This window comes from Phaenicophaeus curvirostris, chromosome 11, assembly GCF_032191515.1.
Source record: "Phaenicophaeus curvirostris isolate KB17595 chromosome 11, BPBGC_Pcur_1.0, whole genome shotgun sequence".
In the NCBI taxonomy this organism is placed as follows: Eukaryota; Metazoa; Chordata; class Aves; order Cuculiformes; family Cuculidae; genus Phaenicophaeus; species Phaenicophaeus curvirostris.
Genome location: NC_091402.1, coordinates 13,786,816 through 13,806,330, shown reverse-complemented (window position 1 = coordinate 13,806,330; position 19,515 = coordinate 13,786,816). Strand labels below are relative to the sequence as shown.

Genomic DNA, 19,515 nt, shown 5'->3' with positions numbered 1-19,515 from the left:
AGTTTATAGAAAAAAAATTCTTTTATCAATTAAATAAAAATCTTAATACAAGTAAAACTAGTCAGATAGCAGTTGAATCTGTGTGCAACACTGACAACCACCCACTCTAAGCAACAATTGATTTTGCATTGAAGGGAAGGTTTTTGGTCAGTGATGCCCCTGCAACATGGAAAGTAAATGCCAACAAACTACTCAAAGTCTCCTACTGAACCGGCCATTAGCCATTATCTTAAAAGCAGAGTAAACTGATCTTGCAAGACATCCACCCCACACTGAATAAGTGCTTGCAGGACGGTGGGACCCGTACAGTTAACTTCTGGCCTGCTGCTAAGGGGAAGGGAGTTTCCCACTCAAGATATTTTTCCTATTGTGGTGTGAAGAGCTAAGGGGCAGCCAGTTGGCTCTCTGCCATTCCATTTTAAAGACCAGCATCCAGCTGCATTAGATTTGTTTCTTACTTGGTCAGCATTTGAAAACTGAATTTTAAAAAAGTAGAGAAGCAATTAACTGTTTACTGTACACAGTCTGGTTCAGCGTGGCCTTTTAATTACAGAAAAGTTTGTGCAACACTGAACAACTCATCAGGTCTGTAAAAACTTCAAAGTCCGCTCCTGCCTCAGCTACTTTCAGCCAGACAGCAGCATTGCAGGGCAAGATTCCTGCCTAAAAAATTTGTAACAGCAATAATTTAATGGAGGTAGGGCTTCATCCCGGTTTCTTGAAGTGTACATTAACATTACTGCACACCATATTAGACATTAACACTCAACATGTGCTGCTGTGCAAAGGCAGGATTGGTGTCCAGAAGTTTAACAGGGGAGGGCTGCGGCCCCATGGCAGAAGGTGCTGCTTGGGAATAGCTGGTTACAGAGCTGCAGGATGCTGCAGAAGTGATCTGGTGCACAGATGGCTTTCAGAAAAGTGAGGAATCCCAATAGGAACTACAGAAGCAAGAGACAGGAATGCCCTGACAGCCACTCCCAGGCCTTGCACAAGCACTGCCCCACAAAATAAGAATACGGCCGATTGTATCTGACAACTGGAAAGAAAAGCAACTAAAGCCTTGATGCTGCACAACCATGAACATTAGGCCAACATATGCTGTCAAGTTTGTGCTGGCTTGGTTCAGCAGCAGCAAGAGCACTAGCAGGGTAGTATTATAACATGGTAGGATCTTATTGGAAGAAATTCTTAATTCATTACAGAAGTGCCAAGACTAATGAACACTTATATCAGAACTACAAGAACAGTGCTGTGCCAGCACGTGCATCTGAAGCGTTGTTGCACTCTAGCACCAGACCCTCCATTGCCATACAAAATGTCTGTGCTGAAAGTGAGAGAGAAAAGCACAGTCTTGAGCCTTTCTTAAAAGTACAATTGGACTAAGTGGCACTTCTCAATATCTGCACAAACACTTGGTGGATTTCACCCTCCCATGAAGGGAATGTTTCAAGTTATAATTGTACATGTCAAAATGTGTCCAGAGAATAGATCAGGGAAAAAAAAAAATTCAACCCCACACTAAAAACTGAAATGAGAATAAAAAGTTGTTTCTTCTGCTGCTACCATGTGTTATTACAGTCAAATACTTTACTATGTTGCCCTAGCACAGATAATTTTGAGGAAGAGCATTTTAGGCTTTCGTGGTGAAGTCCTGGATTATCGCGATACTTTATTATTTGCTCTTTTCACCCTCCCTAAGGACCCTGAATATCTACTTCATAACTTCTCCAGGCACAGCTTAAAGAAAACATCCCCTGAACTTCCTCCTATTATTGGACCATCCACTTCAGGACAATATTAAAAACAATCCAGTTTCCAGCCAGCCTTCAGAAGGAAATCACTGGAGTGAGTCATTACACAGTACCAGCTTTTTGGCTCAAATCCCTTTTGAACTATCCCAAGAATGGCTGATACCCAGAGTTTCTCCTAAAAGTTTGTCAAGTTGATCTTCAAGCCAAAGTTTACCAAGGTTGTCTTCAAAGCTCCTAGACATTGTTCACTTGAACCAAGACACCTTTCAGCCTGCTCAGGCACTATGAAGAGTTCCAAAGCTTTCATGGAGGGTGCATCTGCTGAGCTACCCCCTCACCAGCACTGCAGGGACAGTTTCCTGCAGTGGGTGGGGCAGCTGCTGGCCCTGCTGCACAAGGCTGCGTTCAGGATCACCCCAAACACACTAGCAAGGGAGTACAGTTGGGGTTCTGACAAATACAAGAAGAAAGCAGCCCAGGAACAGCAGAATTTGGGCATCCTTTGCAGTGAGAAGCCAACCACACCCCAAGGTACCAACAGCACTGTGCTGCAGCAGGCTAAGGGGGCAGTGAAACCCACATTTCTGATAAATCCCAGGCTAAGCTGTGTGCTTAATCAATCAGTCTGGGTGGGAAGAGTGCCATCATTGTTCTCCCCATCCCTCACAAGCTCCCCGATTACCCCTGGGACTTGCAGAAGGCAAACAGTGGTTAAACAAACATTCCTGCTGGGCCAGCTTCTGCCAAAGAGGAGGCTGCAAGAAGCAGCACTAGGTTTAAACAGCTGGGCAGTCAGATGCATGGGCATCTCAGTCCCTCATTAAAGCCCAGTGGTCTGCTCCAGTTAGCACCATAACTGCATTCCCAGTACAAAATGCATGCCACCCCAGGTCAATCTTTCCACGGGGGTGATGGCAACTGAGCTGCAAGAAGAAATAATCAGCCAGCCTCTTGGGCCCACAGCTGCAATTTCACTTTTGTTTCCCCAATTCTTCTTTAAAAAAAAAAAATCTGGTTGCAATTTTCAGCAGCTTTAAACTATTTGTTTAATTTGAAGAGCAAAAGCTGTCCACTAATGACAGTGTAATATGTAATGTTTTTAGTACCACAACACAGTTAAAAGACAGATAAATGCTTTCCCTCAAGAAATACTTTGCTGGCTAACACTTCCACATGCCAAAACCCACTTCCATTCATTCCCACATGGTGATATTGCTTGCCCAAATGGAAACCAGGCACAGGAGGGAAGGAGAGACCAGGGGGGCTTTTTTTTTTTGTTTTTCAATCTAGCCCACAGCATGGGATGATGCTCCCCATCTTGCTTTTTACCCTGAGCTCTCTTTACAAGACCCCATTTTTTTTTTTTTTTTTTTTAAATTTGGACCAGACTATGTTTAGCTGCAAGGAAGAAAGAATCCCAGCTCCAGTGCTGAGTCTGGGAAGGGTTCCTCAGGCAGCAGTGATGGGCACAGTTCATGCCCACACAGGCAGGAGCTGCAGGCAGAATGCTCTCAGCCACAGAGCTCAGCTTCGATTTTCTCCAGGCCAGCACACCGTGGCCTGAGGAGCTTCCCCACTTCTGTCCCCTGGGGAAAAAGCTCCACAAATCTGCTGGGGACATGGACAGGCTGCTGCTGTGCTCTGGAAGAGGTAGTTGGAAAATCCCGGGGTGCAGGGTCTCTGAGCAGAAGACCGATTGGTTGACTTGGGCCACTGCTGAAGGACATTAGGATGTTTTCCATCAGGAGATGGAGAGAACAACCACCCAACTGCCCAACTCAAATAGAATTTAAACCTCATTTCCCCCTCCTCTGCTTGTCCAGCAAATCTGAGCCAAATTAGAGAAAACCGTATTACAAAAATGGTAAGTCTTAAAGTAAGTACTGTCAACACTGTTTTGGCTGTTTCAGTATACAAATGGACACTAGTCTGGTGCATTTTAGATGAAAAAAACAAAAAAAGAGAGGTTATGGCCATTCTGTGATTTTCAGAGGCACAAGTGAGCACTAGTTGTACTCCTGGTCAATAAGTTTGAGATGCCAGACCTATTTTAAGTCCAAAATTTTAATGACTACCTCAAGCAAGCATGGAAAAAGATTACTGTATTAAAGACAGCAATTATTTTGCTGTTATCATTAAAGACCATTTCCATAACAGAATGATTTAAAAAACAGTGCTATATTTAGATGCAGCCTTACTACTTTCTACATTGATTTAAATTTCTCTGCTTTTGAGACAGGCTGAAGTAGAATTAGCTGAAGTGTTGTCTGAAAAAAATCCCTGGACTAGTAAGTGTCCCACACACACAGGGTGGTTTTGGGACAGGTTCACATTCAGATTTGCAAGAGATGAAATTCAACAAGCAAGGCAGAACCTTTCTCTCCAAGAGGGATATCAAAGCCCAGGGCAACAAATAACATGCCTCCACTGCTTCTCCCAGAAGTCTGGTCCAGACACTTGTTGCTTTAAAAAGCACAGAGATGGGTCTCCAGAGTTGTTGTCCTTGTCAGTGTCCCATGGCTTGCACAGCTTTCTCCCTCCTTGGTGCCCTTCTGGGGGCATTTAGGGAGAGGATCTAATCCCAGCTCACAGAAGGGCTTCTAGCCTGGGGTTTTGGAGCATGCAAATGCCTACGTGGGTGGCACAGACAATGTGCAACTGGCATGACAGTGGAGATGGGATCTCTCCTCAGCGATGTCTTTACTGGACTTCACTTTTACCAAAGTAGCAAGCTTTCTAGTTGTAAAACCCATTAAGACTTTTCCTAGAAATGTAAGCAAACCTATAAAAACCCAATACAATCCATTCCCCTCTCCTACCTACTCTGGTTATTCGTGCAGTTTTCCAAAATACAAAGTGTTATGTAAATTTTTGCTCTGCGAGGTAAACGATACGTTTTACTATATTTCCCCAATAGCTTTATTTGAGCAGAGAGAACAAGAGAGAACTCTCCAACAAGAGAGAACTACTAGCCAAACATGCTCTGGATTGTCTTACCAGCTTCTGGGTGAGCCCTGGTGGAGCCCACTCATACGTAATGGTGTCAAAGGTGGGGTCTTTCCGAGAGACAATGGGGTTGGTGATGATCATGCGGTTCCTTTTGTAAATGCGAACACCATCTCCTCCCTTCACTCGGGCAGTCAGTGTGGCATACTTGGAGTCTGACAGCAGGCGCCCAATTTTCCGATCATCTTCCACATCTGAGCTCAGACTATGATCCTCCTGGCTGCATTTACATGACCTGCAGATCTTCCTGTGGGTGACAAGCGAAATCATCCTTTCAATGAGAGCTGTGCCATGGGAGGCACGTGATCATATGATGGCTGAAGCCCACTGAACATCAGCCTCTTTTGAAGGTTAAATGCAGACAGGGTCACAACATAAGACAAAGGGCTCCTGTGGCCTTAGTTATATGTGGGAATTCAGCACAATTCATCATAGAGGGGTTAGCAGCTGCATGGAGCAGAAAGCTGCAAACCCCTAAGTCCTGTCCCCAAGCAAAAGCAGCAGCAGATTGCTGCCTCCCACCCACTGCAGGGAGCTGCTTGAAAACCCTCTCAAGCACCACTAAATCCCCCACCAACAACCACCTCCCAAGAGCCAACTGCTAGCCTCCCATCTTACAAAGCTTTATGTGCCATTAAAAAAAGTGAATACTAAAAGAGGAATAATACTTAAGTATCCATAATTTTAATTATAATAGTCGTAAGTCATGAAGACAGGTCTGTAAGGCCACTCTCTGCTGGACAGTTTTTCCATCAAATGCTAATAGGAGAAGAACAAACCAACTCTGATGCAACCCCAAGTATTTCAGCAGGATCCTAGAAGATGTATGATTCAAACCAGCCTCTGAGTCAGTTTAAATATAAAAGAAAAATAGCACTTCAACAAAATGAGTGTTTTAAAATTTGGATTTCTAGGCAGCTGAAATATTAGAATTGGGAACTGAAGGCTGCAAGACAATCACATGCCACCACTGTGAAACCTTAATGAAGAATTTCAGCAGCACAGACAGCACATCTGCAGATCACAAGCTCTGTGCACCACTGCGACAGGACCCGGCTGCACAGCCCACAGTTCTCCAGGCTCACAGAAAGGAGTCTAATGTTTTGCAAGACAACCTCAGAGGGCATTAATTCTTTTTTAATTAATAACATCTGGATAGCTCCCTTTCATTACAAAGTCCCCTTTGTTTCCCTCATTTTAGTTTGCAAGCAGATAGAGCAGGGCAGCAGCTCACAGCCCCTGTCCTGAGCCAAACAGTTCTGGTCTGTTCCCACCAGTTACTGATATTGGTGGCTGTTTACCTAAATTAGTATTCAAGAGGAAAAACTGAAAATAAACATCAAACACCAAGATGTTTCTGGTAGCAAGAATAGTATTTTCGGGCATCTGGCAGCTCAGGACAGCCAAAAGCAACAGCCACTGCAATACTGCTGAGTGGGACAATTCACTGCATGAGAGCCTCAGCTTGGTTTAAGCACTTGTGGATGAGATTTTAACTCAAAAAATAAAGAGTGAGACCCATGAAGAAAAGGGGCAGGAGAGCAGGGATTGTGAGCATCTTCAGCTCAGAAGTTGAGCTAGCCGGACAGTGTGTCCTCTCCACACCTCCCAATACCACTCAAGTGCTCTGCAATCCTTCTTTGCACTCAGTCACTGGAGTCTGAATATCAACAATACCAAAGGAACAGTGTTGGGGCAGGGCCCATCAAGGCCAAGACATTACCTCCAAGAATGTGGCTCGAAGCCTGTGCATGTCCCTCTGCAGCGTAAACAAGGCACACCTCTTCCTGACTGCTGGCTCACCGACATCTGGAAAAAGAACAGGACACTGGAGTTGGAAAGGCTTTATCCTCAAATATTATCTGAGACTAGAGTACTAATATTGCGTTTTGTCCTTCAGACGCTGATTCCTTCAGTCATGCCTTACGTCCTGTGAAGCCTCAAACCTCTCAAATGCCATTCGACACCACTGTTCATGCAGACCTGCTACAGGTTTATTCAGGGATGCTTGGGATGGAGGATTTCACCTTACAATGAAGATGGCATATCCCGAATAGCCTGGCAGGGCAGTGCATCAAAGTGAACATGCCCACACACTGGGCAGTGACCTTAACATTCACAGAGGCCTTGGGTCCCATTAAACAGTTATTTTGATTCAGCTTATATATCACATATGAATCTGTGCAAGGCAGAAGTTTCATGCAGTGAGATAGGGAGGTGCATTGACAAGACTTGATGGTAAACTTGATTTACAGCAGCTCGGACCTCCTTGGTCTTTCTGCAGTGGCTCAAGCATATTTTGGAAACGTGGCCTGTTTCCACACCTCTGGTCCTGGACTTTAGGGGTAGTTTCTATGGTCAATGGGAATATGGTGGTGAAAGGCTTCAGGGAGGGGAAAGGGCTGTGGTTGCACAGTGTTTTCTGCTGCTTATTGGAAACAGAAGAAAGTAATTGATATCCATGGGTGCTCAACACTGCACAGAGTGTCCTAATAACCTCCCAACAGAAGGGAGACAAGTGCGAAGAACCACAAGAGGAGCCAATAACATTGAAAATAAATCTATTTTAGTATGTGTGCCATGGATTTATCAAACATGGTGTTTTGAACGTGAAGAATACAGGAAGGTATGATGGGAGACAAAACTGAAGTACTGCAGGAAGCACTAGGGTGAAGTGACACCATGGGACACTGAATTTATCTCAGCCTGTTTGTTTCACAGAAACTCCAACTCCTGTATGAAAGACATTTGTTCCCTATAAAAATTGACTTAAGGAAAACAAGGACAGTCCCATCCCCAGGACATGCACAATCAGCAGAAGCAAAGACAGCACCACAGGAGCTTCATCCCATCTCAGCAGATCTGACCCTGCGCAGTCAGAAATTAAACTACAGGGTGGTCATCCACCTCCATAAAATCTAATACTTTCACTCCTCAAGAATTATAAAATGTCAAGCCACTTGCAATTTTCTGACCACTTCAGACCTTGCAGTCTGCATTTCCATTACAGCTTAACACTTACCATACACTTTTTTGTGCTTGTGCCCATTCATCAAGCTTTTGTAGATCTTCAATCCCTCTCAATACAAACTAGTTCTAGACACTGACTACTCATCCGTGCACATGCATTTAGAGCCCATCAGAACAGCAGTTACAGCTGCAGAGATTTCTGTTGCTAGAGAAGGGTGTTGCCTGCCTATGCAATCTTAACCTAGTCCACATGTGTTTCTGTGTTATGATTGCCTTTCACTACAAGGTCATATACTATTTAAATCAATATTGCTACACTTCCTCCTGTCCCAGCTCCTTGTCTTTCTGGCCCAACCCAAGCTACTCTTGCACTCAGCAGCTCACCGCCCTTGTCCTCTGCATGCTGCCCCCTCTGATAGCCCCATCCTGCTGCCCTCCCAGCCTTGCAGCAAGGGCATAGCCTTCCCCAGCTTGACACAGAGATGGGTAGAGGCCATCCTTGACAAAACCTATTTTTAAATGAAGGGATCATCAGCAATAAAAGGACAGAAATTTTCTTTAAAATATGGGTTTGGGGAAACATGCTCAGCTCCTTCACTCTGCAGTGCTGTGGGTGGTTAAAATACAATCTTCCCTTTGAGGATGCTCTGCAGGGGCCCTGCACAGGTGCCTGAGCATTACAGGCATCAGGATAACAAGTGACCAGCTCTAAGCTCTGCCCAGCAGTGCTGAGCTCAACAGCTCCCAGGCTCCTCAAAGCTCCTGCACAGACCTGGGAACCCCAAGGTCTCTTCCAGCATTCAAATTCATTCTGCAGCTTTCAAGGGGGAAAAGGTTATTTGACAGCCCTCGGTTAGGAAAGACACCTAATGTATTTGGGAAACCTAGTGCTGCTAATAGGGACAGAAACCTTTATGACAAGATGATTCTAGAAACAGTAGGATGACGATTTACCATTTTTAAGGTAGACTACAAGCCTTTGCACGCTTTTTTTTGTGTGAAACTATTAAGTCTCCATACAGGGCTGCTCATCCTTCAGAAACACAGCCCAAAGGGTAGGAAATGACCCGTTTCAGCTCACTTTGCCTGAAGGGCTGCTATTTCATTTGTGCCTCAGCTTTCATTGTAGTTTCCACCTCATTTTTCACTGGCAGCCTTTCCAGATATTTTGAAGCCAGTGAAAAAAACCTCTCACCGTGGGAATTCATAAAAACACATCTTAAAAATGGTCTCAACATGCACACAGACACACTCACCCCTGCATCTAATGTCCAGAAAAATGGGACATTTGATTCTTCAGCTATATGCCAGCCCTCCAGAAGAGATACAGACACTTATGAACCAGTATAGGGCATTTACACCCTTGCCAGTTCTTGTACAGTGTGTTGGATATTTACTAACTGATGTGGGTTTTTTTTTAATAGCTCTGATTTTACCAAGTTAGACAGAAGCTGAGTACAGGCATGGGACTATGAATGGTTGTTTATTTAAAATACAAACATCTGGATTAAATAAACTCATTGGGAGAAGTTTCATTATATGAGGGGGAAAGCAAAGGGAAAAGAATTGTCAGTAGCAAGAACCAGCAAATGAACCCCCCAACAAGAAAACTTGTTGTTTCAGAGTCCAAGTGTCAGCAAAGGAACTCAGTCATTTGGGGGTGGCCACCAGCCTGTGACCCCCACGCTGATACATATATCCAGCATTTCACTTTAGTTCAGTGTTAACAGGACTTTTCTTGGAAATTTATTCAACCTGGTAATTTGGTCTACTTGTCCAAATATGACTTCTGCTTCATGTCCCAGGTCTAAGTTTAATTAACTACTCTTTACTCATTCTGAACCCCAAGGAAGTTACCTACTGAGTCAGTACTTTCCAGAATGCCTTCATACCAGCTCTCCAGAGCAGGCTGGCACTACCCATCACCTGAGCTGAGTGGAGGATCTGTGTCCAGGCTGCTGGATCTCTTTTAGACACTCACCTCACTCCAAGTACTGCCACACAATGGCTTGGACATGTCCGTCAAAGGACAGGGCAAGCACCCTGAAGCCTAATAGCTGGCAGAGATGGGATGAAACAGGTGGTGCCCCACACCACCAGCTAGCTCACAGTTGGGTGGTGAAGCCCAACAAGTGCTTCTGACCCAAGGGGCACTGCAACACTAGCCTTGTAAGACTTAACAGAGCAGCCGAAGTGAGGCTGAACCTTTCCACCTGCTGATTCAGCACAGCAACTCTGGCCCCATGAGGTCTCAGGGACATCCATGTGGCACAGGCAGATCTTGCCAGGGCCACAGGAGCAGCCTGGGCAAATGGACCTGAGCGCCCTCCACACAGGGATGGGACACTTACCCACCAACTGCTGCATTGCCTTTCCCTGCAAGCTCAGACCCCTCCAGGCAGCATCTTCTCATGACAACTCAAAGAACAGCCATGCCTTTTTGGAGGAGAGCATTATTCCTCACTCCCTCAGAACTGGACGGAGGTTTGAGCCACTCATTTCCATCTCTGTGCAGGGGCCAAACATAACAGGCACCACTGCCTGTTTTCTGGGCTGCCTGGTCAGCAGGACTTCCTGCCCAGATATGGAGCTTCTCCTCACAGCTCCACTCCGACTCCTCAAACATGCATAACAGGAGATTTCTTTAAAGAGACAAGATACTGAAAAACACCCAAATCCAGTCAGATAATGTGAAACAAATGCTAACTATCTTAAGATTCCACTTATGCCCATGCCCATTTGGTAACACTGTTAAACAAGGAGATATTAAAGGTTAAGATAAAGAATTTGGAAGCATGTGTAGTACCTTTAAAAAGGCCTGTGTCAACAAACTTCTTGGAGGAAAAGCAAATTCTGCTCACCATGACTAGATATCCAACACATTTTAAGATTTCAGCTTTGGCTTTTTGTGCCTTATAGCATTCTTGCTTTTAAAGGAGAGTGCAGAGGAAATTCTTGGGTAGTGAAATGATAGGAAATTGAGGCCATTCTACCCACAAAAATATCTCAGAACAATCTGAGGTATATGCCAGTAAGACCATGGTTCACTAATACTGGCCAAAGGCAGGGCTATCTATACACTGGTAAGTTTGCCCAGAGGCTAGAAAATAAGAAAGCCTGTAGTGACAAGTGACAAGAAAAAAACCCCAAACAAGGCTTCATCTTATCTTAGAGTTTAAGGACTCCTTAAGAAAGGAAAACCTTCAAAGTAGCATTGAAGCTTCCAAAGCAGGTCTGGCAAGATCGACTTCCAGTTAGAAGTTATGAGCAGGTCTGGGTCCAGCCCTACCAGCCTGCTCCATTCACAGCTCATCTGAAACTCCAGAAGGTTTTTCAGATCTATCATCACCCTCTGACCAGTCTAGTGCACCCTGGCCAATGACCATTTGCCAAACAGTCTACTGAAGATAATTTGATAATTGAGTTTGCTGTGAGGGGACTGTCCTCAATGGCACATGGAGAAAATGCTGTTTGCGCATCCAAATGACTTGAAAATCCTTCCAAGAAGTAGAAGCTTCTTTCCACTCTCCTCACAACCAGTTCAGTGCCAGAGATTTAGTACATCCACAACAAGCAGACTCAGACTAAACTTAGGTAAGTGTTTCCCTACAAAGGCTCCTCTAGGAACAACCAGGCTAATGCTACAGGCAACAAGCCAAACTTCTAGACAAATGGGCTGAACTCAAACCTGCCAGTGCTCAAGCACACCAGCTATCATAAAGACAGACTCTCAGAAATGTCTACTCCCTTCTAGAGTGGCAGATACATAAGTACTTGCCCCTTATAAAAAACTGGACATATATGGACACAGATCTCCACTAGCTGTCATGGTTTTGTGGTCCTCACGTACTCGGTCTAAAGCTGTAGCGATAAACAGCTCACTGCCAAAAGGATCAGTAGCAGGATGGCTGCTGGGATCCTCCTGCAGACAGCAATGAGCAGGCCGATATACTGTACTGTAAGAAAAAAGTGCCCAGGGATGTATTTGACATCACTGCTTTGTACAGCCACAGAAGCACTGGGTGGCTCCAGCACCCTGCTCCTGGGACACTACCTCCATGAGAGATCCCACTGTTTTATGGATTAGAAGAAACTGAATGCTAACATAAAAATCAGATCTTACAAGGTGGTCAGTTAGGGAAAGCTAATATCCCAACAACCTCTGCTAACAGCTGCTATTGCAGAGATGTTGGTTTATCTTGGGTCCTTCAGAGTCAGGAAGTCTCACTGAACATCTGTAACACAGATCGACCCAATGAGTGCCACAAGTACCCGTAACAATCCTCTGCTTTCCTTTAAGGATGTTACCGAGTTTGATACCTGAAGGGAATTGAACAGTAACAGCAGACTGATATCTAATGCAGCTAAGCATGTGTCTGAGGGACTATTTCATTGCCTGCAGCCTCATCCTCTGTCCACCCACCCTCACCTCTGCTAGATGGACTCAACTTTACTGAAGAATTTGCTGACACTGCATTGGGAAATGCTATCTGGCATTTGCTTTTTCCGGTGAGGTTTAGTTTTCTTCCTTTCCCTTTGCTACTAGAATGCTCCCTATGCCTTCTCTCTTCAGCTGCGCACAAGACACAGGGTCAAGACAGACTTGATAAATTAGTTTTGACCTGTAGCAGAAGCACACTACAGGTTATGAGACCACAATGCAGCCTTGGTTAAGTGACAAGCAAGGTGGAAATAGTCAAGTGGAGCCAACTCCAGCTGCTAAATCAGTCACTGTAACAAAAGGATAACTGAAGGATATCCTTATCTGATCAGGGATGCTTAGGCCATACTCCCTTGGAAGGCCTTTATGTTGTTTCCTACATTGCCACAGGGACCTTAGTCCAATCACAAAAAGTTTATAGTAGTCCTGCAGAAGGGAAACAAATACCCTGAAAGGCCAAGGTATCTCCCAGCTGGACTGTTTCACACAGGAAAAATACACCCACCTGGAGAATTAGTTTTATGCACAGCAACTCAGCTTGCTCCAACTCACTGTGCTTGATACCACCAGAGAATGTAAGTACCATCAGAGCCGGTTCACAAGAGGCTGAAGGGTAACACTGTGAGAGCATTATTCCTCTCCATTACTGCTGCAGGAGTCACCCACTGCCCTCCAGCCTCCGAGAGGGCATTTGTGTCAAGCTACTACAGCCACAGCTCCAGAAGCAACTGGTGAAGCAGGCCCTCCTGCTTCTGCAGAGGTTTCTGGATCCCAAAAGCACTTATTGCACAACACCTTATTTGGAGACTAAAAACGGCGATGGAGACATGTAACTACCTCAAGTATGTTTTCTCCTCCTTTTTAGGAAGGAAAGAGGAAAAGCTGGTTTCCAAAAAATTACTACAAGTTCACAACAGCACTTTAGAGCCGAGGTCCTCATTTCACCTCTCCTCATGGGCAGACTGCTCCCCCAGCACCCACAGCAAATTCAATACAACTCTTCTGTGCAGCCCCTGGAAGACCCTCACACAGTGTCAGCATTTGATACCCTGCCCTGATAAATCAAAGCCACGGCAGAAGAGAGCTCAAGTGAAGCTGAGGGACCACATGAACACTTTGGGTGGGGTTCCTCCAGCTGCAACAAATTTTGGAGATTAACAACTCTAACTTTGAGAAAGTCCCTTGAACAAAGAAAAAGGGAAAAGTCATATGATATTCAATGGGTGGGACCAGTTTGCTCAGTGCAATTGTTGAGGAGTTTAGGGATATGGATGGAGAGCAATTAAGTTTGTCATTATTTGACTAATAGAGCTGAGTGTGCATAATAATAGGGAGCTAACTCAGGCTTTCTTAAGGTTTTTCAAGAACTAGAGGGTGTAAGTGTTTACATCTAACAGAAAAGGTATCTGTATCACAGCAAGGGGAATGGTGCAAGCTCTGGAAAAGTACACCACTGTCAGTTAAAACTGAGCAGTATTTACATGGGCTGTGAGAGAAAAACCACCCAAGCCCAACAGCAAAATATTAACACATTCAAGGGGCTGTTTTAGTTAAAAGTGGGAATAAAGCCAGACTCTGTACACATAAAAAGACTCTTTCATTGCATTTTCCTTCCTATTGTTTCAAATAATTATATATAGCAAAGGCAACATCTAGGTAACACTCTGAACTAAGGAGAGAACCATGTCAAATAGTCTCAATTCTATTTAATTTCCTAATTCAAGCTGAAAAGCAGATGCACTAGAATAAGATTCTCAGTTATCTGGTCAAATTACCAAGAATGTTTTTCTCTTCAGTGGTTCCTATGCTGGCAAAAGGCTCACATCAGACTAACAAATTTGATCTCACAGGTGATTGCTTCAATGAGGAACTTTGACTTTAATAATTTTACTAGGTTTTGTATGTATTTAAGTGCAAGGGCAGTTATTGCTAACAGTCCAAGGGCAAGTAAGCTAACACACACCTGCATTTCAGCACAGCAATGCTTAAGGCTGAGCTATCTGCTAAAGCTCCACATTCATAAGGTACAAGTGAAGTGCATGTCAAAAAATCAAATACCATTTTTGGTTTAAACTAAATGATTGTCCAAAATTTCAGGTAAGCATTAAAGGTACAAAGAACTTGGCCTAGATGTCCCAATAGTAGCAGGCTATATGTCTGAAAAAACCTGCAGCCTTGTTTGGACCTTTAAGGAAGTAACTACTTTGAATCCTAAAATACCGAGTTAAGGTTTGCCATGCAGAGAAGCCCAAATCAGCTGCTCCTGGGTAGAAGAAACTTCTTTTAGAGAGCTTGGCTTTAAGCACCTTAATTCGTGGTTTGGAGGGGCAATCTGTCTCACTCATCATTTTCCTAGACAATTTTCCCATCTTGGAAAACCTCAAGTTTCTTGAGGAAGGGGATCACTTGCTACTCATTAAACACACCTCTCAAACTTCTGAGGAAAAATTACCCCCAGAAGACATCACTGGAGAGCTGAAAAGTTCCAAAAAGCTCTTTTGTGGAGTTGTTTCTCAGGATCTAGTGCTGACCATGGCCTGCAGTGGGTGTTCCTCCTGCACAAGAGAAGCAGCCACTCATCTGTCATCATATGCTGGCAGAGACTGGAGAAGCAGGTACCAGTGTCAGAGCCAATGCTACCCTAGACTTCTGCTTGGGGGGTGCACAGTGATGTTACCCCAGTTAATGTGCATTTAAGATGAGTTAAGACAACAACTAAGTGAGATTCTGAAGAAGCCCAACAAAAACCCTGGGCGATATGAAATACCCATGTTCCAGCTAGAGGACAGGGAGCTCCAGCTCAGTCACCTCAGGTTTGTTTTGGCTCATCCTGTCTTCTGGGACAGGTATTTCACTAGACTCCCATGCAAGAGCCCTGTCTAGTTTCACCACTCTGCCATTCATTAGGAAAGGTTTGCTGCTTTTGCTTATCAAGGTATGACATTGGTCTAACACACCAGATCTGCTCTCAGCCCACAGAATTATCACTCACTCTAGGCATGCATGACCTGAGAGTCTGCATGCAACGAGGGGAAAGTCAAAGCTAAAGCATTTGGTACAACTAAAGCACAAGACCTCAACTATAATAGCTCTAGAGGTGCTTCTGGGGATATGGATTTTTCTTTCCACTTTGCCAGTATTTGCTCTAATGACACAGACAGACCAGAGCAGAAGAGCTACAGCAGCAGAACTGCCACTCATGAAACACGCTGACCTATTCCAACAGATTCACATATTAGGTATTACACTATTTTTCTCTCTGCTGATGATGACCAACAAGCATCCTGCTTGACTGTACCTGATGTGTGGTGAGGTCCTGTTTCAGGTGTGCTCAGGAGTCAACTCCCAGTACTGGCACAGAAAAGCACTATCCAAAAGAGCCTGGACCAGCTCAAGGCCAGGCAAAAGGGCTTACCTTGAGCAGGAAACTCAAGGCTGTGCTGGACAAGCTTCTGTACTTTAGAAGGGGCTCCCTGACAGTATCTGCAAGTGGAATAAATTTGTGCACAGGCAAACAACTACTTTTAGAGGTTCATTAATGTACACACTTGCTGCTATAATTTTGACTGAGAACAGCAAAGGATTGTTTTGATTCGTTCTTCTTTTCAAAGACAGAAGTCATCTATTGTAATCATGATCCAAAAGCAATCTGTTTCCCTGCCCGATTCTAAGCACAGTTATCCAAATTACCACACTCACATTAAAAAAAAAAAGTCATAAAAGACTGTCTTTCATTTCAAATTCTCTCTACAGGAGAATGAGTTGGTATCATTTGGAATACTGGAAGCACTTACTGATATTAACCTTTGCAAAGCAAGAAGTTTGTTGCCTTTTATTTTAGCAACATAAAGACCAGGGAAAGGCACAGATATTTGAGAAAACTATTTCAATGGAGCTGCCAGATCCCAACCTACAGGATGACAGAGATACAACAGAACCAGCGCCTCTGCAAATATCTCATTCTTCCAAGAGCACATAGTTGGCAGCATTCCTTTCTTCACTAACAATGTGTGAATTAATGATAAGAGAAGGGCAAACTTCAGAGATGAACAGATTTTTCCACAAGCAATATACTGGGTCTTAATTATAAGACCAAACCAACCTGTGTGTATGTGTACAGAATGGGAAGAACCCACTTAAATTTAACAGCAGCTGTGCTGAGTTCCAGAGTGCTCAGATGTCTCATTCTAACCATCAATTACTTTCATAGTCCATCCCACCTCAAGCGCAAGGAGAGGGTGCTGAACTATCACCAGGAATGAGGGGGTCCCTCTGTGTACTGACGTGTTGCACCTGAACTGCATTCATCAAATTTCTGTACAAAACCACTGATATGGTACTCCTAAATATCTTCTGAGCTCTAGTATTTGCATTTTACCTGAGCTGCAGCTTCACTGTCCCAGTTCCAAGTCTTCCATAGGATCTGGCAACTATGACAAAACTCAAAACTCTCAAAGGGCCTACCCAGCTGTGCAAGAATGCAAAAAAAAAAAGGCTTAGACATGAAAAGTTTAAGATAAATACTGTAGTAAGTTAGCAGCCCTCTCACAGCTATTAAGAAGTTGTCACACCAGCCTCTGGGACTGTATGTCTGCATTCCTATCCTAAGTGTCCAGATTTGGAACAGGTACTTTACACTTGGAGAAATACTGCTCAGTTGCTATATCCTGATGCTCTGGATTAAGACACACGGCTGAGAGGAGCCAGCTGGCTGTCCTCCTGCAGTCTGTTGTAGCTGGCACTTGTGGATGCTCTTTGGTAGTCCAAGCAGACTTGGCAGCACGCGCGACAGGAACACAGGGGACTTTTTCCATTGGAACTTCATAATCATGACACAAGTTAGCCTCTTCTAGAGAGGGAAAATAAGGTGAGGTGCTTTTGAGTGACATTTCCAAGGCTTCAGAAACAACAAGTTATTAAGTCCAAGTTCATTTTGTAGCTGGTGATGCCCTAAACCCTAACACAGAAGCTGAGGGGGCTGTGCCACCCCAAAGACTGGTAGCGCATGAACAACCAGCCACAATACTTTTGGGTAAATGTGCTTTTCTGCATTGCTTTGACAGGAAGAATAATCTGTCATGTTACAACTGGTTCATTCCCAATGAAACACTATCTGGTATAATTTGCCAAAGACTACGTAAAAAGCAATCCTGACAGATTGTCTGGGTAGGTGAGGCAATAAACCCCCTGCATTTAGAACTTCCAACAGACACATACAACTGTGATAGAAATTAATAGTGAAATTTGCACAGCAGTTTGTATATAACAGCTACTTGGCTGCTTCAGTGGTTCTCTTAACCAAGGCTTTAACACCACAGGCAGAAGCAAAAGTTACTTTCCTAGAAACACATTTGTGCACATCTGAAATACAGTTAACACCATCCACAATTAAAGACTAGCAGGAAAAAAACCTTTACCTCCCTTCTTTCCTACTATTCCACCATCCTTCTCCATTTCCCCAGTTTTATCAGCACTGTTTGACTTTCAAGCAAGCCATTCAACTTGTTCACTAGTGCTCATTTAATTCACTGGTGTCACTCACCTCCTCATGACAAGGAAGAACAAGCTTTCCTTTTTTGCCTGCCTGTGATCAGTTCAGAAGAGACACTCCTGAACAGCTTTGAGACATCACATCTAGCGAGCAAACATTAGCAGTTTATGATGCCTTATCTGTCAGCAATTAAGTCAATGCCGCTATGCATTTTAGTTGTATCAACTGCTTTTAACACACCTTATTCGACTCATGAAAACACAGACCCTAACCTGCAGGGGACTGCAAAACCAGTATGCCCAGCAAGAGGAAATAGTTCCCCATTGCAAAGGGCAATAACTGCTCTGGAGCAGTTTGGAGGCTTTCAGTAATGTGATGAAGTGAAAGGGTTCAGAGTAGGTAAGTTAAAGTATGAGGAATTAGGCTAGTAACTAGCATTAGGGAACTCTTGCTCTTCCAAAAATTGCAAATAGCCGCCCTAAAATATTACCCTTTTGCTGAGCCCCATCTTTAAATGGAGCAATAGCTTCAAGCTAGGACATTTGAACACCTCCTTTCCTGAATGGCTGAAACACAATATTTCCTTTTTTTAAAAAGGAAAAACTCAGCCTAAGCAAATACTCCAGACACTGCCTCCCTGCAGGACGAGAGGGATTTTGTAACTTGTAAATTGTATTTTATGGGACTCAATTTAGCTCTGAGTCCAAGTCCCAAAATAAGCTCTTTAACCCATGTGCTGCCTTATGATTTCATATCTATAAATACTTTCTGGGAGCTAAGCAGGTTTCAGGTTAAGATCAACATCTGTTTCCCTATGACAGCTGCTGCAATGCTTCCTCCCCTGGGCTCCAACAGAGTGACCCCATTATTGGAGCAAGGGTTTCAGTCCCACAAGTACAAACCAGCTTTCAAAGAGCAGCACATGGCATGATACAGCTATCTCCCCAGGCCACTGACCACATGTAATTCCTGTCACCGACACATGGACCAAACCTCTTGTCCATCAAGAGGAGGTTTTACAGAGAAAGTACCAAATTCTAATGAATCTTTGAGCTTCTGCTAGTGGTGACTATAACAAGAAATAGCAAACATGAAAGAACTCTGCAAGGGATAAATAACATTCAGTGGTCTAATTGTTAAAAATTGAGGTTCAACTTTCCACAGCAGAGATTAAATTGCTGGTACAGTTACTGACCACCTTTATGCAAACAGGCGCTTGTACTTTAAAATTACTAACTTTGAAGGCATACTCAGTGCAGTTACAGCGCTTGCCATCTTATCACTGTGTGCCCAGATTGCTTAGAAGTGGTTTTGGACAAAACAGACTTCGCAGATGGATCATGCGGAAGACTGCTTGTGGGTATAACCCTCATTATTTGGGAGCAGAGTGTCTCTCCCCACAAAGCCAACCATCTGCCCAGGCACTGCGGAGGAGTGCCTAGCACTCTCCATGCTGAGGGCAAAACCTAGCTAGGGCTTCAGCTTAAAGATCCTGTACACCTATATGAAGAGATACAGCTTATGAAAAGATGAATGAAAAAGCTAAGTCTCCAAGGTATTCCTCGAATTTTTTTTGAAAAGGTCTAAATTTTTTGGACTTTAGAAAGGGCAAGTTCCCAAACCTTTGCACTGTTAACATCCACATCTGCAGAGGGGTCTTCAAGTATCCAGATACTTCGCTGATGGAGAAGGGAGGCTTCTACCTTCCCTCAAACCCTCAAGTCACCCAGACTCTGGCATTCACTGGTGTGATTTATCATAGCAGCATCAAGGCTTTTTTCCTGTCCTACAGTCTGCCTCAGATGTTTGCAAACACTTGTGCTGAAGAACTAAAGAAAGAAAAAGTTAAAGAA

At 44.0% G+C, this 19,515-nt stretch overlaps 1 protein-coding gene across 1 annotated transcript in view; it reads right to left on the bottom strand.

Annotated features, from left to right (window-relative positions):
• Window positions 1-19,515, bottom strand: part of LMCD1 (LIM and cysteine rich domains 1) — a 34,990-nt gene that overhangs the window by 11,434 nt on the left and 4,041 nt on the right. The window contains exons 2-3 of the mRNA XM_069866010.1: window positions 6,484-6,569; window positions 4,752-5,007 (exon numbers count right to left, since the gene is read on the bottom strand). Coding sequence (XP_069722111.1) covers window positions 4,752-5,007; window positions 6,484-6,569 — 342 coding nt within the window. The remainder of the gene's footprint in view (window positions 1-4,751; window positions 5,008-6,483; window positions 6,570-19,515) is intronic.